Source organism: Plodia interpunctella, chromosome 19 (assembly GCF_027563975.2).
Source record: "Plodia interpunctella isolate USDA-ARS_2022_Savannah chromosome 19, ilPloInte3.2, whole genome shotgun sequence".
In the NCBI taxonomy this organism is placed as follows: Eukaryota; Metazoa; Arthropoda; class Insecta; order Lepidoptera; family Pyralidae; genus Plodia; species Plodia interpunctella.
Genome location: NC_071312.1, coordinates 5,942,080 through 5,968,963, shown reverse-complemented (window position 1 = coordinate 5,968,963; position 26,884 = coordinate 5,942,080). Strand labels below are relative to the sequence as shown.

Sequence of the window (26,884 nt, the reverse complement as noted above, 5' to 3'; positions counted from 1 at the left end):
TTCCGAGAATCTCCAAATTTTACCAATCTGGCAATCTATCAAAATAACTGGTAATTTCGCGTTTCGACGTTGCAATCATTCAATTTTGCATCAACAAATAAAAATACAGCTCTAAAAGGTTTCAGCCATGTTGTTAAAATTTTATTATTAGCCCCGATTGACTTCGCAAATGAGGTTAACACACTCATGTAGTAAAGTAGTGTGAAACGAAACATAACGACAAAAATATTTATTAATTTTGATGTGCATCTTGATATAATGCATGTGGTAAATTAATAACGTCAGAGACTACGACAGCGTAAGAATAGTTTTGATCTAACACAAACTGCTATTGGCTAACACCACACACATTACCCAGGCTGCCTAAAGGCATCTTTATGTTATCCTAACGATCGTCATTTAGCTGTAACTGCCGGGACGAGTGCCTTTCAACGCATGAGATCTTGTCAGCATGGACTTAAGAGCGACCAATCTAATATCAGTTCCAAGTCAACGGCATCTGTCTATCACACTCCTTCATGATCATCTTAGGTCATAAGCCACAGGACATATTCTATTCTTCCTTTAAATATCTCGCATTTTCTACTCTGGTTATGAATTCAAAATTGGAAAAGTTGAATTCCGAATTTGTTGAATAACCGCGACTCTCACATCGTTTGTTCTTCAATTAATTGTTTAAATTTAAATCTGTTGTTATTTCAATAAAAGTTCTGATTGATTGAAAAGTATTTGCTGTATTAGATATAATACCTATTTATTCACTAAGTGCATCCCGGGTCTCTTTAATATAGTAATCTGTTATGTATTTACTGTAGCACATTTAATATAATGCTTTCAGTACTGTGGTAAGATATAATAATTACAACTTGTTAAACAAGTTATGAATCAAAAGAATCTATTGCGATTCTGTGCTTCTCAACATGTCTATCCTAAAAGTGACCTCGTCACCCCACGATAAGATCTTACGACGTATTTAGGCTACGGCGCCCTTCTCGGTACGATGGTTATCATAGACTAATACGGCGGCTCTCTTTGTCTATTGTCTGCTAGGGGTGCTGGACGTGCTTTTGGGAGTCATGCCGGGGCCTCTGATGGGACCTCCCTGCTTTTGGTGCTTATACAGGATGATTTTTATTTAAAACAGAAGCAACAGATTTTGTTTCTAAATTTAACTTCAGCCATCACTCCGTTTTTACATTATACTTCAATTTTTTCAGAAACTTCAGTTTTACTTATAGTTTTTTTGGTATCACTAGTAATGCAACATCTTTAGGTGCTCTTAATATTACATACAAACATACAACCAACTACTATGTTATTCCGCGGCAACCATGGAACTCTTCTGAAAATAAGAAAACCCGTTTGTATCAAAAAATATCAAGTATAAAATACAGCGTTTGTATATGTTTGCCAAGAATTAATGAATAGGATACTCTTTATCTCTCACGAGCCATAGCACATACATATAGGTTTGTTTGGTTCGACAGCACCCTATACACACATCCTCCGCGGCAGCACGTGTAGCCGTTTACCGGCACGTGAGCCGCGCGTTAATTGACCAAGTTGACAAGCTTTGATACGCCGAATACGCCGATCGATAGATTCCAAGAATTTGGAGCACTGTCCAAGTTTGAGCCGCTACTGGTGTTGAATCGTCTAATCCAAAACATTCACCCTTTTCTTTTTCTAATACCTTATCTATATTATACAAAAAGTTCCCACTGACTGAGCTATAGACGCACGCACAGCCGTAACCGCTGATGGTAGAAACGTGAAATTTGGACAGATGTTTATTTTCATAATCTGAACACCCTAACAAAATCTTGTGATTTGTCCATATATATTTATTTATTTATTTATATTATCTCTGTTTAATACCTTTGTCGGTTTCATTCATAAGTCAACAATAACAAGATAATTAACGTAGAATGATTATGATTAGAATTTACGTAGATAATTATGACGTTCATAAGTTTTATTTCCATTTTCCACACCAGTTGATAAATTATCAACTAAAGTGCAGGTTATGTCGTAATATTTTCCTTTTCCTGCAATATTATTCGTTTCACAATTATCTGTTTAAAGTTACCATTTACTGCTGGCTTTGCTAAAGAAACTAAAATAATCAATATAGACAGATACACAGCTATTTATTGTAAACCACTTTCTATATGTAGTAGGCTGTTTTTTGTCTGTCAGTCATTAACGGAAGATTTTAAGACTATATTGATCACATCGTAGCTTGTGTTGACGTGATATGTTAATTGCCACGTCGAGAGAACTTTGAGACGCCATCTTTGATTTATCATTATCATCGCCATTGCCAATGGCCATGAAAATAAATGTAATGATTGTGAAGCGAATGATTCTTGTCAAGAGTTTTGACATGTCATTAAATGTTTAATGTAGTCGGAAATCACGTGACCGTAAGGTATATGCCATTTAGTATCGGATGGTTCTAAGTGTTATAGATACCTAATTATAATGATGCATGAAGTGGAAGATCAATTTATTACTTCATAAATCTTACCAAAATATGCCACTTACGTCGTAAGGTAAAAAGCCCATTCATTTTCAACGTAAACTTAAAAAGTGTTTGTCGATTAGAGTGAGACCAAACGGTCACTAGCGTCGCTGTTGCTCAGGTAAATCCTTCGATAAAGCAAAATAGATAGCGTGAGGACATTTCAATCTAATAATAATAACCGCGGAGTGAATTACACTTTATGTAATGACATAAAGTCTAATTCACTCCGCGGTTAGCATACCTATAAATGTACATGCATTTCAGGAATAGAAAAAAATCTGTTAGAAGAATATATTATAACATTTTTTAACTATGTAGATAAAAGTCATAAGAATTCAAGCGGCTTTTAATAATTTAGATTCCTTTATTCCATAGATTTAATAAGTCTTCGTAAAATAGGCTAGTTGACAAATTTTTGTTTTGATGATTATTCGAAGACCCTTATACTAATAGAAACACATGTGAAAAATTAATGTGATAATGACATTGCTTTAAAAGACAAAAATGAAATCACACATATTTATGTTCGTCCAAATTCTCCATACCTACTAAATAGCACGTAGAAATGACGTCATAACTTGAAACTTATGTTTGTTCGACAGCCACATTAAATATGGTGAAAATTGTTATAAAATTTTAGTTTTTTTATGATGGTTGAGTTTGTTTTACAATTACATACTTTTTGAAAATCGACTTTTCAACCAATTTAATATAATAATCCAATTGCATTGTTAAATTGTTACAGTCTATGAATTTTCATAATGATCCTAAATATATCTATTTTATGTAGATCATGCATAATTTTTACAATTCTCTGACCTTGTCAACTAGGTAGCCTATTTGTGGCATACACATAAATTTTACGAAGACTTTGTTTCGTAGTTTTTTTAGTTCCCATTATTAAGTTGAATTAAGAAAAGTTCTCATTAATTGAATATTACAATTTCACTTATGTTAATAAATAAATAATATAGGTAATAAATAATGCATATCTGGATCAGAACAGACATTACCATAGACATTATGACTCATCGATATGTGACTTCTTCACTTCGAAATTCAAATTTATCGTTTATTTTAAATTGAGAACATTTATAAAGGTGTGCCTACATCACGGTGAGATTGTGAAAGATTACGGTGTTTATCTGCGTATCACGGGAGCGGGCCGCGGGCGACGCAAACTAAAAAATTGCAGGAATAAAATGCGTTTGATTACTGCACGCTAAGGAACGGCTCAATTTGAATCGCGTGTTCGAAATTTAAAAGGCGAAAATTTCACACGGTTTCTTTATGGCAAAGAAAATGACACTGCTGATATTTTACATACTGGTTGGTATTATGTTAACACTCAGTTTTACAAAGTGAATTCGTGGTGGACAAATCTGTTATATAAAACTTACTTTCAAAGAACCTATGTCAAATATGCGAACGCTTTTTGATCTAATACAAAACCCGACAATAAAATATCCCTAAGTATAACTGAAAACTAAATATCTTAGAAAGAAAAAAGAAAAAAATTAGTTTCCTACATCATGTCCCACTACTGGGCAAAGCCTACCACTCTCTTTCCATTTATCTCTGGAATAAAATCGTAAAATAAATATAGCACACAAGGGGCAATTAAAATCTCAAATTGTATAATTGTTATTGCCTTGATCAATAGTTATGTTGATAATTACATTATGTTGACATTGCAATTATTATCTGCATTTGGTCGAAATAAATACTTATTGTATACAAAATCATATCAGGGAATCTTAAAAAGTTTTTTTGTTTATTTTGCATTAGGCTATTTCGTTTTTGCATGCGATTCTAGACTCTGTACAATAACGCTACGCAGTATCAGATTATATTACTAACCTATCATTAAATTGTCATTAACATTATCATATCGATGCGACTATGCGCAAGCGCCTGCCGCCTTTGTGGCAAATCGGCTCACTCCACTTAATACGACAATATCAATAACTGTCATTGCGCCCAATCATCATACTTTCGTCTCGTTTTCACTCTATAATTACTGAATCATTAGCGTCATCTCTCTCGAACTCATTAATCCGCAGTAAAGAGTGTAAAGAACAAGTATTTACGTTTCGTTCTCGCAAAACAGCCAGTCTTCGAGGAAAAACAGCACCACGAAAACACTACTTATCCCTCTCTAACACAGTTTATTACGCCGAATAGAGCTGTACATCGTTTTTCTTTTTTCAATAATGACATTCGCTTTTCTGAAATGACTGGTCGAAAATGTTCAAAATAGTTTTAAAATTGGAACTGTCCCCACTAAAGTAAGGGCATCGTTAGAGGCGAAGGCGCGTGTTTTTCGTCCGTAAAAAAATAAAACTCGCGAGAAAGAGAGGCTTAATGTAGGTAGGCTTTTTATAGTCGTTGTCCCGATGCGCTGGCGCACGGAAGTATCGGAGCTTGAGTATCGAGCCTAATCTCATTCTAATAAAAAGCTCACGCATATATTGCCGCGGTGTCATTAGTTTTGAATATTTTTTTTTTAAATAACGACATGTTTATAGAAGCGCAGTGTGAGGTTCTATAGGTGTTAAATTATGTTCGGCACGTGCGGTTTATGGTTATTTTTATGGTCGTATTATGACATTTTATTTGTGGTGTTTTGTGAAAAGGGCTGTTGATAATTGAGCAATCATTGTGACTTCTTCAGCCGGACTGTGTGGTCGTGTCTTTTTTGTTTAATAAAATGAAGTTGTTTGTGCTTTAGTGACTTATTTGTTTTTATTTGAGGAAGTTTATTGTTTTTGAAAATCAAAATGTTTTTGAGGTGAGCTTTCTTTTTTTTTTGCTTTTTTATAATTTCAATTTTAAGTTTTTTTTTTTATTTTGAATAAATACAGAACAACAACAACTCATAATTATATATAGTTCATATTTTGTTTATTTACTTTTCTTTTCCTGGATTATTTTAAATATTTAAAAAAATTCAAGATGTAATGTAACTTAGACTTTTTGATTAGACTAATGAAAACCGAATTTTTAGTTTCTAAAATGGCGCCTACATTTTTTTAATTAACTTAAAATTCTTTCACTTACGTCTAGAATATCTTGATCTTATAAATCTATATTTTATTAGACCATCAAACCACATAGGTAACATAAAGCAGAAGTAATTAAATATTTCAATAGAATCTGACACCATTGTTAGCAATTAACACACGAAAAGAAGACGAAGCAAGAATATTCAATAACTAAATATGTACTTAATATAATCTACCTTTCATTTGAGCGCGTTCAAAGCTCAGCAACATTCTCTGCGGTAACATCAAGCCCAGTCACCAGCCCAGTGAGCCCAGGTCACGTGAAAAGTAAAGTTTTTTTTTTTTGAAGATTCGGCTGAATCTATGAAACGTTGCACACGATTCTGTGAACTAAAATAAAACGAAAATTGTCTAATTGTGTCTATGGGAACCATTCGGAAAAAATATTTCTAATTACATTATGTGATTCGGATCAGAAACTTGTAGAGGTTAACCGCTGAATTGGTGAAAAATTGGAATTATTCAAATTTATACATAGTTAAAGACCCTTGGTCGAGCATATATATACCTTTTTTAATTAACTTCCAAAGGGCAGCGTTAATAGGGTTACCGTTTTAACTAAGAATGTACATGGTACATTTTCATGCAGGAAACTTAAAAATAACATATTAACTATTATATAACAATATTAGGAAGTGACATTATGGAGAATCTCTGCGATTAATGATTTATTATCAAAGTGATAGGATTTTACTATATTATTCTGGAAACTTATGAAATTTGTATTTTCAATTTCTTCCTAATAAACTTTAAAACTATCAAGATATAGATACTTAATGATATAGATTTATGTGTACATAATCAAATAAATAAATAAACGCTTTTTAAAGAGACTTGAGAAGATTTTTTTTATACCAGTAACATGAGACGCTGTCTACTGTCCGCCAATATGCATGGATTTTTATCTGTACGTCGAGGTGATAGCGGTAAATGTGCAACCAAATTGGACAGGTTGATGTGCTGGCAACTGTATGTCAATAAAAAAATATCAACAAGATCAAAATAGAATGATTAGTTATAAAGTTCAAAACAAAAATGTTAAGAATAAAATGTTAACCTTGTAAATATCTAAGATATTTCCAACGTCAATTCAACGTCAAACTGCGTGAGTGCAGTGTGTGTCGTGCTTGTCAAATTTTCGAAAATCCAGTTTTATCCGATTTGAACCAGTTTTTCATACGTACGTTTTCTATCGTTCTACTATTTCTACCAATATAGCCTGAGTCTGTGAATTTGAGGTCAAATTAATTTATTACATAACCGTTATTTAACGTTATAGACATCATCTTATGGAACTTGTCAAGTGTCTGAAATTATATGTGACGTCTGACGTTCCACAGGTATAGGTTCCTGATAGCTTTGCCATAAGGCTAAGGTAAACTTTTCCCCTGGAACGTCCCATATAATTAGTTCAGGTTGCTGTCTAAAAAATAATATATATATATGTTTGTATGTTTTGATATATGTCCTTATTTTTTAAACCGCGAACTGACTTTTTTAATAAAGCTTAAATCACGTTTTAAGTTTTACCGAAAATATAGTCATGTCAAGTATTATGTTAAATTTGTAAATAAAAAAAGCACTGCTGACTCATTATTTTTTATCGCAGAGAAATAACAATTCATTTTTAAACTTATTGAATTATGCAGTGGCCAAGAAGTGTAAACCATGCAATTTCTAATCACCACCCGCCGATAAAATGACAGCGACAAAAATCAAATTCAGAACGGTTCCTGTGAACTTCTATTTTTGAAATTGTGAATTTTAATTCTAAATTCAAAACTTTAAACCTGTCACAATACGTGCTGAGAAAAAAATGGTGAATTATTATTTGATCAATTGCAAACCTTGACATTGAAGATATAATGGTTCAATATAATTTGAATCTTCGACAACCGAAATAATTTCATGTAACAGTTGTCAACTGTGATCGTCAATATTTCGTAATCAAATTACTTTATTCCCATGACTGTTTATTTGAATTTTCAATTGAAACGCCTATTGCGAATAAATTTATAAAGATGAATTGGTATAATTCAGTGGTATTTACTTTTAGACATCACGTAGCTCACCTCGTATCCGATATCCATATCATTTCCACAAAATCGGTTTCAAGAAAGCATCATGGTCCCGCCCTAGAATAGGACCACTGCAATTCCATATCTTCCCGTTAATATCGTATGAGGCGACTAAGGGACATACAGCCTAGGCAGCTGCATTCCAAAGAGGGTTGACGTCAGGCAGGCGAGTGTTTAAAATTTTAAAGGTTCTTTTTACGCTGAACCCAGGCTTCGCGGCTTTACAACTCCGAATGCAAAATGCAGAGATGAGAAAGAGTCTCTAGTAAAGTTATTGTTTTTTTTTAGTATTTATAGTTTAATACTAGAAAGATCTTCAAATGATATAGACAAATGCGATTGCTATCTTACCTATTGTGGAGATGTGATCTTCCCACTTCAAAATAGACGTGATGTGCACCCCTATATAGGTCTTTTTGATGTATGAATACACACCACCTAATTATCGATATTTCTATATATTTTTTAAATATCATGTTTCATTCAAAACTTGATTTATAAATCGACGCTCATTATATAATATATTTTCTAATATATACTTGAATGTCATGTCTTTACTTTTATTTTTTTTTTATTAGTTTATGTGGTCCCATATATTGGTGGAAGAGTATGCAACGGAGAGGGGTGGATGGCGAAGTTGGGCCTTTGCCCAGCAGTGGGACACCATAAATAGCTAACTAGGTATTATAAAAATATGATGCTGATCGACTTAAAAACCATATGGCGTTTCTGAAGTATGCAATATTATTGTAAAAACCCGTACCAGTTAAATCATAACACTTTCTTTTAATCTTAGACATTACATTTCGTCATCAAATTATTATTTTTACGTCATTTACATCTAGTTTAGTCATACGTTATAATTATGGTCTGCATAAACTGCACTCCATACGGAATAAAGGTGATTCTGAACTTAGTTGAGAAGAATTTAAACGGACCTTATAAAATGTAGCTTGAAGTGGCCTGATTTCATGGTCACGATGTAAGTTGTATGTCAGGAATGTCCGTTTTTGTGCCCTTACGATTACTCGGACATTCTCGATTTGACATCATCGATATTCCACGTTCATGTTAGCTTCTCAATTAAATGCGGTTGCAGTCAACGGCAGAAATGTTATAAACTAGAATGGGTGTTGGTATTTTTATTTAGTGGATTAACACAGTTGACATCAGATATCTAATTAAAAGCTTGAAGGATAACGATTGTTTAGTAACGAACAGGTTAAGATCGACAACTCCTTAAATTAAAAACTCATATTCATTATTTTAAATATTGGATTCGAACATTGAATCTAATCTAATCTTTATATGTCTATTTTACAACAAATTCTTTACAGTTTGACATGCGTTGGTGACAGAGTTTTATATGTACATAACACACAAAACTAAAAAATTAAGAATCATCAACGTGTTTCTCAAGATTTGAAAATAAACTACTCCAAAAATGTTTATGTCTGACATACTCTTCGCATTTAGATTTAGCTAGATCCAGTGTTTCGCAAAGCAGAATATTAACTACAACAAATATATATTTGAATCAGATTGTATCCGGATTTGTCGGATCAAAGTTATTATGGCGTGAGAATAAAAACTGAGAAAGATATAATTTTAAAGTCTATAATTAAATTAAACCAAAACATAACTCAGTATTTATGCCGATAAGAAGCAAGGGGAGCCAAAAGGAGGAAGATTTGTTACAAAATGAGAAAATAATTGTTAGGTGTGGCGATGTGGGCCGGGCCCTTTACCCTTTACGTTTTTTAGGATTCCCACTCGCCCTTTATTGAGATGGAGTTTTTTTGTTTAATTTTATATTATTTATATCGTATTTTGATTATTTCAAAATAGTAATTGTATGGTAACATTAAATTAGTTAATTACTAGCGGCCCGTCCCGGATTCGCTCGTGTTAAAACATAATAAATTATACCCATAAACCTTCCTCATGAATCACTCTATCTATTGGGGAAAACCGCATTAAAATCCATGCAGTAGTTTGTGAGTTTATCGCAAACAGACAGACGTGGTAGACGACTTTGTTTTATAATATGCAAGGATTAATTATTGTACTAAATGTAATTAATTTAATGTAATTCTAATTTCTTCGGAATCATCACAGGTACCACAAATATGTTTGCTTACATAATAAGTAGTACAAAAAACATGCAAACACAACGATAAATCATAAAGCCAAACAAATGATTGGGGCTCAATCGAATTAATTTCAGAACGACGGGCACCCATCATCGGCGACTCAAAGGTGCTTAACGACCAAAAAAACTAATCACTACAAACAGAGGACCACATAAAAGGGCCGCAGTAGGGTGACCATAAAATTGATTAATGGACTCTTTATTTGGAGTGTTGATGTTCAAGATTTGGTCATTTATTTATCTTTTTAAATTAATAATAAGCTTACACTGAACTTATGTTACTTTTCTCAATCTTTTCAGTATATTTATTTGCGTTTTTCACCGAATATAACTTATATTTACGATTCTTCTTCTTCTTAGCGTTTCGATGGTAAACACTAAATTGTTGCGGTCGAGAAATTACATACCCTAATCGATCCGAGTGGACATTTACGATTTACATGTATAGAGCATACAGCTTCGTCCAGGTATTGTTAACTAACCAGGTTTTATCCTTTATGAAATATTCAAATGGAATAACAGCTTGTAATTTTTTTTAGTTATACCAAGCGCAACTGAACCCAAACTATTCGAAACTTAAAATGATGTTAGCAAAATTCTGGAAAAGTTTCAGAAGTCATGTTTATTACCTTTTTTTAACACAAAGGAATATTCTATGTACCTATGAAAGATACCTTAAAAGTAGTATAAAATTTGAACAAAATCGTTTATTTAATCCTGAAAAATTCCCTCAACGTGGTGACCCTACCTACCTGCGGCACATGTTAACATGAAAGACTGGCTACTTCCTCAAAATATGAGTATAAATGATTTTATTTCCTGAATCTATAGAATATTAACTACTTTTGTGTCGCGTGTGTGGCATTTTTGACGCGCTTGTTAAAAATAAATAAAATAAGAATGGGAGGTCTATAACGTTCTTTCTTAGAAATGTGAAGTATGTTTTTCGAGTTTCGTATAAAGATACGAGATAGAACTAGATGACGGATTTGCATCGTTGAAAATCCATACTTCTACGCTGTTTAAAGTTAACGTAAAAGCTGGTGCAACCCACTTTTAGTATATAACGAAAATGTAAACAGTAAATGTGATGTTAACTATATTTTTCATTAAATTTCATACGTTGTATGGGTTGTATTATATTTAAAAATTTTATGTGTTACAGTAAAAACTGAAGAACTGACTGAACAAAAATAATAAAATAATATTTACTACTAACATTTTAAAAATGATGATAACCTTCGACCGATTTCGATCAATTCCACTTTTCTTTCCACTTTCCATTCCACCGCTGTGGAATACCTAACCAAATTGTTTGTTCATTTAGACCATTATACCTATTTTACATTTTGAAGTCTAGAGTAAAAAATATTGCAATATAGGTAGATGACAGTAATGACATTTTAAAGCAATGTTTTGAACAAATAACAATTTGTACAAAACATTGCTTTAAAATGTCATTACTATCATTCTGTAAATATTTTCCTAACTTTATGGAAACTCATATGGCAAAATAGAATTTATTCATCCGCTGTCGGATGTTGCGCAACGTCCATAGACTATATTATAATACGTCTCCGTCCCCGGATCTCTATGGTTCCGGACAGGTGGCGGGATGTCGGTGTCTATGATCTGGGATTAACATGCGCACGCATTCATAACTGGCTGTTTTGCGATACGTGGCGAGGATATGATTTTAGAATACAATATTTAATAATAAAAGCCGCTACTGTTAAACCGTTGGTCAGATTGTGAATTTTAGGTGACTGTGCGATAAATATTACAAACTAAGCTTACTAATAAGACAAACTGAAAGAACTAAAATTGTATAGAGATAACATTTTAAATATCATATTTTTGCACATGAGAATTATCACATTCCTATAAATCATATAATATATTGTAATTAATTTGAAAAGCATAATATTTTGCGGAGTAAGTGTGTTTTATTTTTAATTTTAATAATTGATTATATTTTATTTAACTATGTTTACATAATAAATTATACATCTCTTGAATCACTCTGCTAAAATTCGTTGCGTAATTTTAAAGATCTAAGCAAATAGGGATAAACTGTCAGCGGTAAACGACTTTGTTTCGTAATGATTATAATTTATTCTTGATGTACAAAAACATTCATATTTTTAAAATGTATTTATTATCAATAAATAAACATTGTGTATATTTACTTGGATAGACTATACAAACGGAGTAGAAATGGAAATATAAATATTTTACTATAAACCCATATTAATTTAAAATTATGAATAGAGTGTCACATCATTTTCATAAAGCAATGTGTAGTTATAGAGTGTTTGCCATTGCGTTCTCGAAATAGCCTTTACATAAATAAATAAACAATTACATTTCTTTTGTTTATATTATTTGGCACCGGCCAAAGGACCCTGGACTCCAACTATCATGGCGGAAGAAGTAACCGGGGTCATATTAACCAGATTAAGCGTCGAGGCCCCGGATCCGCTTTCCTACTTTTTAGCTAGATGCCGTTAACGATACAATATTTATTTTTCCACCAGATTCGAGCCAACAAAATCCACAAAGGGCGCAAGCAAGATGCGCCGGGACCTCATCAACGCTGAGATCTCGAACCTTCGGGACCTCCTCCCCCTGCCCCCCTCCACCCGGCAGAGGCTGTCCCAGCTCCAGCTGATGGCGCTGGTCTGTGTGTATGTGAGGAAGATGAACTACTTCCAACAAGGTAAGCAATAACTGATAGGATACAGAAAGATATCAGTGTTATAATTTTCACATGATATTTTTTCTCGCATTTACAATCAAACTGGATAAACCGTAATAAGATGTAGATAAATTACGTTTCCTTTGTGATACATTTATAATACCACTTCTGGCTTCAATAGCTAAATAGAACAAAATAATAAAGTTATTGAAAGCTCTGTATAGACATCAAATTTGAATTAGGAATGTGGCCTGGTTCTAGTTGTTTAGATGCAGCCGTAGATAAAATTATTATTCTTTTATCTATGGACGCAGCCCATATTCAGATGTAATATTAAAGTTTGGAATTTCAGTCAACAATAAATCTCTGAATCGTAATATATTTAAATTCACATTTGATTCATATCTCCTAAACATTTTACCTCGAATACAAAACAGTGTCGGAACACCCTAAAATCGTGAAAATGTTTTCATAAAAAAATTCTCATGCTCTAGTTCTGGCTCATCACGTGTTTATCTTCCATCTGGACCATCGTCTCCCAAACTTTTGTCAGTTCGCCTTCAGTCACGACGCGTCATATTAAGACGTTTAAAATGCATTTACTTATCTTATCTTTCTTAAACATAATTCCGTCTTTCTTTCTGTTTTAGTGTTCAAAAGTCACGACTTCAGCTATCAGTATCAGGAGCAAGCAACTCCCACACCTAATATTGGATTTTCAAAGGTATATTTCGAGTGAACGAGTGCTGTAGCTATAAAGCGGAGTTAGTATTAACGTTACAATGTTTTCAGGCTATGAACGGGTTTATGATGATGATGACACAGAATGGGAAACTGTTGTATATTTCGGAAAATGCAGCTGAATATTTAGGACACTCTATGGTTTGTATTGTTATTTTGATTCTTTTCCGTTAGATTTTTAATATATGATTGTATTTGTTTAAAATTTAAACTATTTCAAATAAATTAATTCATTATTTTCTCCTAAATTTGTTCTCAGTACAACTTGTTATTACACGTGCGCGATAAACAAGTATTTTAATAAAGGAAAGGAAATTTTTTGGATCTGTGATTATTATTTTTATTTACTTCTCTAATAAATATGAAACAAACAATAAATATTTATTGAATATACAAAATATAGATGTGATAACAAGGAAAGTATAATAACACTTTCCTTGTTAAAAAAGTTTATTTGTGATTTCTCTCGGAAAAATTTTAGGCACGGTCTATTTCAAGAATCGCAATTTATAGGTATCAATAATTTGCAGAATATCTTACAAATACATATTTCATTGGAACCTATTGGATCAGAATCTTGACAAAACATTTAACTTCCAGGAGGACCTATTAATCCACGGAGACAGTGTGTACGACATAATAGACAGACAAGACCATCAGACGGTCCAAATGGAGCTGAACAGAGGAGACTCAGAGACTGAGAATGTACCAAAGAATAGGCATTTCTTCTGTAGGATGAACGTGTCTAGGAACGCCAGGAGACAGATGAGATTTGGCGACCAAAAAGTGAGTAAACGTGATCTATTCTAAATACTTTAAAATAATTATTTGTTAATGCATGATGGTGTTTTAATCGTCTGAGGAGAACCAGCTCATAAATCTTTGTTTTTTTTTCGCAATCCACTGGATCGTGCAAAATACGCTTATATCATTTCTTCACATATCTATTGCATTTTAGTAACTAAGTTTTTGTTTTTAATCGGTAAATCCGTTGTGTTTTCGAATAATAAGAAACTAGTACTGTGTTTTAGCTATTGATATATCATCTTCTTTTCGCGATGAGTCTGGCTTAACTACGGTTAGTTTAATAGCGATCTTTTAGACTGCTAAAACGTCAATCTAATTTTAAATGTCGCCCACAGATAGTTCTTGTAAGGGGTCACTACGTATCGTACCTACCGCTGTGCAGCCGCAACGAGCCCGTGTTCCTGGCCGTGTGCACGCCGCTCGCGATGCCCGAGACGCGCGAGTGCGTCGTGCACGGCGCCACCAACGTGTTCACCACCGTGCACGCCATGGACATGAAGATACTGCACATCGACGCCAAGTACGTCACACCATTGTGTCACACTGTAAACAAGTCCTTACAGTGTTCCTATTTGCCTACTGAACATTATATAAATTGAAAACGTCAGAAATTTGTTACTTCATTTAGCTTTACAGGTACATTTCACTTAATGGGACTTCAGAAACACTAACTAATTTGTAGGTATCTTTTTATTAAATACATAAATAATTTATTAATTTCTGAATTTCCCCATTAATTTTCAAAATGTCATAATAACAGTGCTAGCTACACTAAGGGTGAGTTGCACCGTCAAATTTGACGTTGACTTTAACCGGCACGCCGCTGATGTTTACACAAAATGGCGTATTTTACGTTTTTCTGCACACGTTAATGTTAACGCCAACGTTGACGGCGCAACAGATATCTCTATCAGCATGTTATATAACCAGTGTAAATGATTAATCATGCGAAATCAAAGCAAATAATCAAACATGAACGAAACACTTTAGTTCCAGACCTTCAATAAAAAACCCATTCATAAATCATGATTATAATTGAAACGAAATGAAAAACTAACAAGTTCTGAAACACGAGCCATAAAAGCACATCTAGGTGAGCTTTTGATTGCTCTTACTAAATCTACTTTAGTTGTAATTAAACTTGAAGTTTGATGTTTAAATTAAAAGCTTTGTAACTGTTGACAGCTAATGTGTAGGAGGAATATTTTTAGTTTTTTGCTATAAGTTTAGCGCGTAGCGCTCGTTGCGTACGGACGTGTCGCGATATAACAAAAGTCGACTATTGGTTAAAAATTCATAATTTAATAATACGTTATTTCAATTTTCTATTTTTATACTTTATGCTAAAGTCTAAAGTGCATTGACAAGTTTTTAATTCTCCGGGCAAATTATTATATACTACTGCGTCAAAGACTATCACATAAAACAGAAGTGTCATGGCAAGAATGTTACGTTCGCCTTCCAAGCAATACTGTTCAGACCCCGATCTATCCGACCAAGGAACGGTGACACATCGCAAGCGCAGACATGGAGACGACTTTTATGAAATGTTTACTAGTTTCACGACAGAAATGAGGAGTTGGAAGACAGAAATTCAACAGGATATTTCTCACATAAAAACAAACTTGGACTCAGGGCTCCAGGAACTTAGATCAGAAATCAGCAGCATTCGACAGGAGCATACCGAATTTAGAAAAACCGTCCATGAGTTAAGCGTTACGAATGGCGAAACTAGAAAATTAGTTACTTCCCTGGAAACTTCTGTTCAATTCAACACCGACCAGTGCGAAGAGCTGAAAGAAAAAGTAGACTCATTGGTCGAGAAGAATAAGTCTTTGTCAAGTCTCGAGGAAAAATTGGAGGTGATGACTCGTAACTATAATCAGTTGCTTACTGAGCTTAATGCTAACAACCAAAGAGATCGTCTTATGAATCTAGAAATAGTCGGTGTACCTGAGAATAAGGAAGAGAACATCATAGAATTGGTTTTGGCTGTAGCCGCACATGCGGATGTTGATATATCACCAAATGACATTCTGGAGGCACACCGGGTAACACCTAGGGTCCGTCTGCAGGGACGTCCTAGGAATATAGTTGTAAGGATGAAGTCACGTGTCATAAAAGATAACATCTTATCCGGTGTTCGGAGAAATCGCCTCACCACTAAGAACTTGAACATGTCTGGGAGTGCCAAACCAGTTTTCGTCAATGAACACCTCACATACTACAATAAACAGCTATTAAAAAAATGCAGGGAAGTTGCAAAACTCAAGAATTTTCAGTATGTGTGGATCAAACACGGAAGAATATACGTAAGGAAAGCAGATGGTTCTCCCCCAATACAAATACGAACGGAAAAGGATGTCTCCAAAATTTCCTGAATTTAGTATGTTTTTTCATTGTATTAATTTGTAAACTCGTGTATCAAAATTATACAAAATTCATATTCAATAATAATTTTGAAAGAGTAAAGGTAATCGCTGATGGTAATAATATGAGAAGTGTAATGTCTATACTTGTTTTTGCAAGTTACTCTTTGACTAATCTCAGCTTTGTGTGGCTCGCTGGCATACCTAAGCATATCATACGCGGAACAAGGGTGCGACTCTCAACGCATGAACTTAGTTTTCATATCTTTATAAAATTATACATTAAGTATATGTTTAAAATATTAATATTTTTTCTTCGGGTCACTGAAATAATATACGTTTATTTTGCATTGATAAAAAATGGAACTATTTTTATGATTATAAGGGATATTTTATTTTTCGGCAATAGATGTTTTTATGTCATGAAAATTATGTATAGCATTTATATTCATATAACGGATCTAAGATTATATTTTGTTGCTATTTACGTCTCTAACGTCGGTTATTCAGAAATGGATGCACTCAATTATAGTGTATCTGCTGTATCATTCGTGCGTTTTAACTCACCGTTTGCCTATACACGCTGTGTACTGATGATTGCATTTTTGTTAGAATACCCCATATTTTACAACAAACTTTTTTGTTATGGTGTTGTGGCATTGCGACTTTTAAAGTTTTGTTATTTTGTTTCGCATTATTCATTACTATCAGATAACGTCAACTTAAAAATTATATCATTATATAGCACTCACGGACGCTATAGTATATTAATTGGTGTAAGCATATGTAATTATTTTCAGGTAAATATTATAATCATTGATAATACATTACGTAGATTATTAATTCACAATGTCTAGTAAGTCAGTAAATATTTTTTATCAAAACGTCCGTGGGTTACGTACTAAAACGGTAGAATTTAGAAATAATATTCTCTGCAATAACTACGATATAATAATAGTAACAGAGTCTTGGTTACACGACGGGATTTTCGATGGCGAATTTTGCGATGATAGGTACGATGTGTTCCGTTTTGATCGTGACTTAGCTATTACTAAAAAGGAAACAGGCGGCGGAGTATTTATTTTAACACGGCGGTCACTGGGAGCTACGCGCAAAGCGTTTTCGTCCGCCACAGCCACGGAGCTCCTGTGGGTGACGGTGCCGGCCCGTGCGTGTTCCGCACCAGTGGACCTACATATATGTGCTGTATATATGCCTCCCGAATCACATCGATTACCGTCTGACATAGAAGTATTTTCTCAAAGTGCTAGAAATAAAATTGAAACTTATCCCAACGATAATTTTCTTCTGATAGGCGATTTTAACCTACCTTTTATTATATGGGACGACAGTAAACCGACGTATCTGCGAAAGGGACCTGTCGAGGTACAAAATGCTGGTATTGAGCTTATTGAAACACTTCAATTCTTAGGCCTCACACAGTACAATTGTTTAAAAAATGTCGCTGGTAATACGCTTGATCTCGCTTTTTCTAATCTTCCATTATTAATTGCACGTAGTTCTGACCCACTAGTAAGAGAGGATTCGGCACATCCTTCGTACACCATGGATATTTTGGACCTTAAGTTGCGCCCCTTGAAGGAAGCTTCAGTGCCACGTCGTAATTTTAGGAAAGCCGACTACGAATCAATAAATAAATTCCTGCTTGAAAAAGATTGGAGTTCCGTTTTGCACGATAAACCTCTAGATGAAGCTGTTGACGAATTTTACAGTGTTTTAAATAATTGTATTATAAACTTTGTACCCTTAATAAAACGATCTAAACGATCATATCCTATTTGGTATTCATCAGCGTTGATTAAAATCATTAAAGAAAAAACTAGAGCTCATTCTAGATGGAAAAAGTATGGAAACAGGTTAGATTACGACGAATTTTCTTTATTGCGTGATCGTGAGCGCAAGGTACAGAAGCAGTGTTTTGAGATATACACGTCTAGATGTGAAAATAATATTAAAACCAATCCTAAATTATTTTGGTCTTATACCAAGGCAATTCGCGGCTGTTCTGCATATCCAAAAACCCTTAGCTTGAGAGGTACTGAATATTCGGTGGGTAAAGATATTTGTAACGCTTTTAATGACTTCTTTAAAAGTGTTTTTGGTGTGCCATCTACCAGTGCTAGTCCAGGTGCGGAGAACCATGACTGTAATGGTGTAATATCCAAAGTATATGTGACAACTGATACCGTCAGAAAACTTTTACAACAGCTAGACATAAATAAAGGATCTGGAAGCGACGGAATACCTCCTTTTTTCTGGCGCCACTGCGTTGAATCACTTGCTTTTCCAATCTCTATTATTTTTAACCGTTCACTAAGCGAGGGAATTTTTCCCGCCATGTGGAAGTCGGCACACATCGTACCTATTCACAAGAAGGGCTCTAGATCCGATATCGAAAACTACAGGGCTGTATCTATTCTCAACCCGTTGGCTAAAATGCTTGAGAAGATCGTATACAATGCCATATACCAATTAATATCACAGGCATTACCTAATGCACAACACGGATTTGTGAAAAGAAGATCGACAACTACGAACCTAGGGTGCTTTACAAATTTTGTTCTTAAAAATATGGATGGCGGAGGTCAGGTTGACGTGATTTATACTGACATGGAGAAGGCTTTCGATCGCGTAGATCACTCCATCTTGTTGGATAAATTAAATAGGTTGGGAATTCATGGTAGCTTACTTCGGTGGGTGAAATCATATCTGGAAAATCGTTCGCAGGCTGTCGTCCTCGGTGGTTATCGATCGGATTTCGTTTCTGTTCCTACAGGAGTTCCTCAGGGATCACATTTGGGCCCGCTTTTTTACAACGCGTACTTGTACGATATAGGCAGTTGTTTTAAATATTCAAACTATCTCATGTACGCTGATGACAAAAAAATTTTTTGCAAAGTTTCCTCGGAATCCAATTGTCAACAAATGCAAAGGGATCTGGACTGTCTTCTTACATATTACACTAATAACAAATTAACCATTAATGTAAAAAAATGCCAATGTATTACTTTTTCTCGAAAACCACATCCAATAATTTATAATTATACTTTTGACGGTACCGCTATAGAGAGGACTAAGCTTGTGCGGGACTTGGGAGTACATTTTGATGATAAGATGCTATTAACAGAACACATACAGTATTGCAAGAATAAAGCTTATAAGAATCTTGGCTTTATACTGCGGATATGCAAGTCCTTCTCTAATTTAACATCTATTAAAATAATTTATTACGCGTACGTGAGAAGTACATTGGAATATGCTAGCCCTATATGGTCACCAAATTACATCACTCACATTTATAATTTAGAACGTATCCAAAAAATATTCATTAAATTTCTTAACTATCGGGCCCGCAGACCATCAGAATCGTATGAGGACAGCTGCCTCGCTCATGACCTGCTAACCTTGGCACAACGTCGTACAATTGCAGATATGTGTCTTTTGTATGACATAGTAAATGGCGGGCTCGACTGTCCCGACTTAGTCTCCGAAATTCGCTATCGAACCCCGACGACCCGCACGCGTCATACAGCTTTATTCCACGTTCCATTTTGTCGCACTAAATATGCTAAAAATATGATTACAGCACGTTTATCTCATACATTTAACTCGAAATTTGATGATGTAGACCCTTTTGCTAATTCCAAAGTTTCTTTTAAACGTAAAATAATAGATTCTCTTAAATTGTAAGTTATAACATAATAATGAATTCAATGCATATAAGTTTTCGCATATACTTCAAAAATATATGTTAGTGCCCAGGTATGCTATGCAGCAACTTTAATTTGTACCAACTTAGTAAAGATTTTATTTGATATTGATTGCATGACGACGTTTTGAACCACACAATTTTAAAACTCGGTGATTGCTTACCTTGCTCTGATTTTTCTATAATTTATTTAACTGTTTTTATTTTGATTTCACCAATGTCGACTTTTTTATAAAATTATTGTCATAGAAAGGGAAACCTGTTATTGGCTTTATATATTGTTAAGATCATTGTAAAATTAATCTGTAACGCTGTTGGTTTTCTTAATAAAATAAAATAAAAATAAAAAATAACCGGTTATAGGAAGGTTTTATAAAATCTATACATATACATAGATGTACATATATATCTATTAACACTTTCGGTTCACTTACTTTTTTTTATTGTAATACCTACTTTATTATTAAAGACAAATATTTGTCACATAATATAAAATTCATAAAAAAAAATTGTTTCAGTGGCGAGTGGTACTTGGGATGGCAGAAACACGAACTGACAGACGTGTCCTGGTACCAACTACTGCATTGGGATAGTTTACGGGAAGCGCAGAGTAAACATAGGTTAAGTAAGTATAGATTTTTGGTTCATTGTTGTATTCCTGTTTGAAGGGTGAGAGAGACAGTGCAATTACGGGGTTGGTAGTTGAAAAAGTCATGTCATGTATTTCAAAAAATCTGACACCAGTGTTAGCAATAACACACTCGATTGGAAAGAAAGATTACAGAGTGTTTTGTCAAAAGATCCGAGGCTACAGTCGGTAACACGCGTGTGACACCCCTAGTGTTACAAGGGTTCATAGGCTGCTGTGACCATTTATAATGGAGGCTGCATGTCTGTTTACCTGCTTGGTACTATAAAAAACAACTAATTTAAATGTGTATGTATTATATATATTACTGTTAGTCTGTGCTGAAAAGCCTATTTCAAAGTATAATTTTTCAAATTACTTTTTTTGATATTTAAGTCCCACTATTGGGTAAAAGCCTATCCTAACTTCCTCCACGGCGTTCATGGCGTTCTCTTGCCATTTTTTATCGAATCTTTTGATGTCCATCTCTTTTCCTATATTAATATTGAAATATTATATCAATCATTTTTTTATATTTTTAACTTTGAGTTATCTTTGTGTCTTAAAGTATTTATTAAAATAAATCTATGACATCACATGTTTGGTTATCGGAAAAAAATATCCCATAAAAGAAAATGTTAAAGTCTTAAATAATATACTAAGTTTAAAAATGCAAAAAAAAATATATAATATTTATGTTGGTAATAATGTATATATTAAAACGACTTAGTTTTTATGTCTTCATTTATATCGAATGCAATAAACGAGATCGTGATCTTAAATACACAGTTATAAAATATACTACGTTACATAAGTTATAACAATATAACGTTATCAACAATGTGATATTTAAAAGGGAAACTCTAGTAATATTTTTTGCTAATTTAGATTTTCAAATAAATACAAATGAACCTAAAGTTTTATTTAGGAACATATTATAAAGTATTAGACATAATAATTAGTAATTCAACTGAAATAACACGTATGTCACTGTTAAAAGAACTACATTAGATTGGGAAAATGCTGCGCTAATTTGGATTTCAAATGATGCAACGGCATTAGATAAAACTTAATTAGGTATTTTAACACCAATAACAATTGTATTCATAGAGCGACGACAGTGCAGTGACGTCACTCCAACATCTCGTACAAGTTCCATATTTAGGACAAAGTTTTTAATTTGATTTACGGTAATAATGCGTTTCCCTTTCGTTTACAGTAACGCAATCAGAGCAGGACAAATGCTGCATCCTCCTGGTGAAGCTGCAGCAGAGGACTGGCCAGTTCCTATGGGTACATCTTGTGTTGCAAGTCAAGGATGCAGCGGACTCGCCGAGGCAGTTCATAGTTGGGACTAACCAGATATTAACGTAAGTATTGATGTTAGTATTTCGGTTTTTCTTAATAAGGTAATAATTAAGTAGAAAAAAAGGGACTTCCCTCCTAGTTGTAGATACGGGAAAATAATATTAACTGTAGTAATTTAAACAGAAAGAAAATTTCACGGTAAAATAGGTAGACAATCTCAATCACGATACAAAATTCCACAGTGAAGAAGAAGCGTCAATAATGATGGCCAACTCCTGGCTGTATCAGTACTACGGTTACCAGAACCAACCTTGCGGCATGATCGACCCCCGCTGCCAGAAGTTCTTCCGACGGGAACCCTACCAAGAACCCTATCAGGAACCCTACTACGTTGAGAGCCAAGAAGTGGAGTACCCTGGGTACCATGTGTCGTCGTATGTGCAGCCGAAGACGAGCGATGAGTTTGGCTGTGAAAGGCTCTATTCTGATCGAGGACCGGTGGACTATTCGACGCATTCACCACAGTCTACTATTAGTGAAGAAAGGCAAGGACAATTATTTTCGTACCCCAGTAGTTGCTCGTGGATCCGTGTTTTTCTCATACAAACTTTCACTCCCAACCAACTCCCTTTAGGGGATGATTTTTCAAAAGAAAGTTTAGCTTATGTTTGATCTCTGGTCAATTATTATATTTATTCCAAATATTCTATTTTAAAAAGCGTAAAATTGCACGTCTTTTCTAATACTATAAATAAAGAGAAAAAATACAATTCAAATAAAAATTAACTATATACAAAAATCGATATATATATATAATATATAATAATCGATAAATATCATAATCACAATGTAATAAATTGTACTTATTCGAAAATCCTAAAAAGGAGTCTGTAATAATACGCGAAACAACTCCAACGCCGAACCAATGTGTTTATGCTTTTTTATTCCCACAAATTCTTAAATCAAACAGAAAATTAGCTGGCGGTATAAACAAACACACAGTCGAGGTCGCACATACAATTTGTTCGCGTCACTGAGGTAATATAAATAAGAAAATCATCGCCTGTCCGTCGGTCTGTCCGTCTGCGTAATTTGACACCTTTCATTACCATATTTATTGTGAACTCGCAACTACAAATTTAAAGTACATCCCACAAAACTAACCTTGGATCGTATCATAAACGAAATAGAGTTTAACATTGAATAGTTTTCTGTTGTCTGAATTATTTTAGTCTTTGGGTAATATATAAATATGATGAGGTTATTTTCATAAAAGATTTAAGTACCAAGTTAATGCATATAAATCTTGACACTAAAATTAACTATTTGTTTAGAGTTATTATAGAAACGTATTTCAATCTCAAAATCGTTTTACTTCGGCCTAGTTTGTTTATCTTTGGGTGAAATACGGTACTAAAACGTTTGCAATGTAAACGTGTCACGCATATTGTTTATGGCCACTTTTCAGGGTAAGAAAAGCCAAGGTCGTCGAATATACATATATAAATATATCATAGCACGTTCAAACTTGATTTAAACAGTATAATTAATAATAAAGCTTTTGATTTTTATATAATTACTAAATTTATAATGAGTTGCTCCATTCTAAAGGTCTTCGTCTAACACCACCGAATCTCATAATAAAAAAATCACTATTGATAGGAGATTATTAACCAATTTAGCATAAATTAAAAAACACGAAGGGTCTGTCCGTAATGAAGCTAGTTCCATTTGATTAATTTTCATTCAAATATACGGTTGAAATGTTTATTTTGAGATTACTTTTCTAAACTCTTCATTTTAATATCCATCACAATTTTATTTCTCAGCTTGCCATTCATAAACTGTATAATTGTTGATTAGATCCTTATGACGAAATATCAGGTATTGAATTATTTGAGTAATAGAATAAAAAAGTTATATATTTGTATATTTTTTGTTTTGTATGTCATAATGAGGAATGCTGATTCTCTAATGATTTATCAGCAATTTAAATTAATATTTTATTTCTCAGATCTCCGCACCACTACGACGCTCTTCCGGAAATGGTGGTCAACAGCAATATGTATATGTACCCACATCCTGGGAAGAGGGAGTACTTCGAACAGTACCCCAAAGTACCTTACATGCAAAGTCCCTGCACGAGCACAACCATAGACGGTATGATTACAATTATGTTTAATATTTATCTATACTATTATTATAAAGAGGTAAGCGTTTGTGAGTTTGTGACTTTGTGAGTTTGTATGTTATAAGCGGGTAATATCCGACACTACCGAACCGATTTCAAAAATTATTTCACCATTAGAAAGGTACATTATCTAAGATTGATATAGGCTATATTTTATCTCAAAATTCCCACGAGAGCGAAGCCTCGGGCAACATCTAATGACTTAATAAAGTATTCCCAGCTATAAGAAATTTTCTGCTGGACCAAAGCATAGTCTAGGGCGCAGATAGTATTATAAATGCGAAAGTTTATGAGGATTGTGTGTGTATGTTTGTTACTCTTTCACGCAAAATCTACAGGACCGATTGTTATGAAATTTGGTACATGGGTAGAATAATAACCTGAAACTCAATTTCGGGATAAAACGTTCGGCATAAAATTTTAGGGATAATTGAGTTCGGACAGTTTATCTCAGCTAGACCTTTACATGGACATGTAAAGGTCTCGCTGAGATAAACTATCCGAACTCAAAATAAGATCGATTTCCCAACAGCCACAGACTACCCACTTCCGAAAAGGATGCGTGTGGCCCCCACTCCCCTCACCCTTGAAGACGACGGCATGGACCGGTGGAACCCCAGTCCTCCCTGGTCGGACACCACACTCAAACTCGCAGACTACACCCAGAGGTTCACCTACAACCACATGATGATGCCACCCGCTGAAAGAGCTATGGTTACTTAATTGTATCAGAATATGTTGTGATACAGAGTAATTTTTAAACACTGCATAATTTTTTTAAATATACTCGCTCAATAGATAGAATACAATAACTTCTAAAAGAAATTAATAATAAGTAGGACCATGTGAATTCCTACCATTGAGAGGGGATAATAATTTTGGGGATAAGATATGTTCCAACCTAACAATACGAAAAAAAAGATAATTTCAGCTTTCATTCGGATCAGCTAATCAGCCTATTTGTTTGCGACCAAAAAATATTTGTTTTTCGACATAAATTTCTTTCGAAAAATAGTTTCACAACAATGCTCATATATTTTGTGCAGTGTGAAAAATCAACCTATACTTATTATCATATAACATGTTCGGCAAAAGTCAAAAAACTTGCATGTGAAAGTCGTTATAAAGCCTAAGAGTTCTTAGAAAAATCTTAAACTGGTGTATTCATCATGCAATATTTTATATTAATATATTAATGTCAAAATTAATTATAGTTTTTGCTTCTGAAACACAAAGAAAGGTGCTACGAAATAACGTCTCAAAAATTTAGAGGTATGTTTTAACATAATCCAATTTTCAAGTTCCAATAATGCATTTTAATATTGTTCCTACTTGAAAAGCTCAAAGTGAATTCATGAATTTCAGTATTTTTTAAAGTTAAGTATTATTTTGTAAGTCATAAGGTTTAATTTTAAAAAGCAATGGGAACGATTCCGTCCAAATTATGCATTGCATTCCAAAGGAATAGTTATAATATTTTTTTCTTGTAAATATATTTTATATACAAAGATTATATTTCTGTAAATAATTTCATTCGTATTTATTAAGCTTATTTTAAGTTACAATTTAAGTTGAAAAACAATAAATTATAAAAATATCGAATGCATTTTATTTCATCGCCAATAAAAGTTGCTATAAAGGATAGATGTCAGAACTCAAGCGCAAATAGAGTTCAAAAACCAAAACCCAAATACTGAATTTAAAAAGTACCAATATTTTTATTTCCAAACATCGCCTATAACTTTTTTGCCAATATTTCAGTCAGACAATTGGTTTTCGACCTGTTCCATTTGCGTTTCATTTTTGTATAAATACTTCTCAAAAATCTCAAAAAAGATAGTGTCAGCTTAAAAACAGACAATAACATGCATTTAAGAGTAATAACAATAATAGGTTTAATGCACTAACTACAGCACCGCTGTTAAATTCAGCGGCTCATAAAACCACCATAAACTGAAATGTCTATGACCAATTAAAACCCAATCGTCGCGAGTAGTCCTCAAAAGCGATTGCATTGCATAAGTTACGCGAAACACTCAATTTAAATGTATAATACTCCTATTTACATTTGCAAACAACTCTTTTGCCCTAATGGATGTTACGCCTGACAATTGTCCGTTCTAAGAAAATCCCTAAGCCTGTGCGCTGGTACCCCTCTATGGCGTGAGGGGGGAGATAAGGGGGGGGCACGGTAGGTTCATGTTTAATGGTGGCGCTATAGCTGTCAATCAGGCAAAAGCTTAGCACAATTTAGTAAGGGTTAAGTGACGAAATACAGCGAGTAGTTTTATTGTTATGGAGCAAATATTTGAAAGTTGGTTAAATTTATTATAGGTAATAAATGAGAAAGAGAAACGTATTTTTAAATCAATTACATTAATCGATTACATCGATAACAAAATGCCTGCGACATATATACAAAGAGACAAATTGATATCTAGCAACTGTTTTTAATTTCATTTAAGAAGTGTAAGACAATATCAAAATAAGACTACATGTAGATTTTCTTTACTTAACTAACATATTCGAAATATTTGTTTTTATATTGCCTGGGAGGCAAACAGACTTTCGGCTTACCTGATAGAAAGTT

General features: G+C 33.7%; 2 protein-coding genes across 2 annotated transcripts; both read left to right on the top strand.

Moving 5' to 3' along the window:
• The first annotated feature begins 4,862 nt into the window (after nt 1–4,862).
• LOC128678265 (PAS domain-containing protein cky-1-like) lies at nt 4,863–25,885 on the top strand. The gene is made up of 11 exons (XM_053759697.2): nt 4,863–5,318; nt 12,360–12,541; nt 13,171–13,244; nt 13,313–13,402; nt 13,862–14,047; nt 14,404–14,588; nt 20,686–20,792; nt 22,015–22,165; nt 22,346–22,648; nt 24,118–24,263; nt 24,827–25,885. Exons 1-11 carry the CDS (start codon nt 5,308–5,310, stop codon nt 25,015–25,017), a joined length of 1,626 nt encoding a protein of 541 aa, XP_053615672.1. The 5' UTR covers nt 4,863–5,307; the 3' UTR covers nt 25,018–25,885.
• Nucleotides 15,286–16,453, top strand: LOC128678267 (uncharacterized). Its single transcript, XM_053759698.2, has one exon. It carries the CDS (start codon nt 15,505–15,507, stop codon nt 16,447–16,449), a length of 945 nt encoding a protein of 314 aa, XP_053615673.1. The 5' UTR covers nt 15,286–15,504; the 3' UTR covers nt 16,450–16,453.
• Nucleotides 25,886–26,884: the final 999 nt, after the last annotated feature.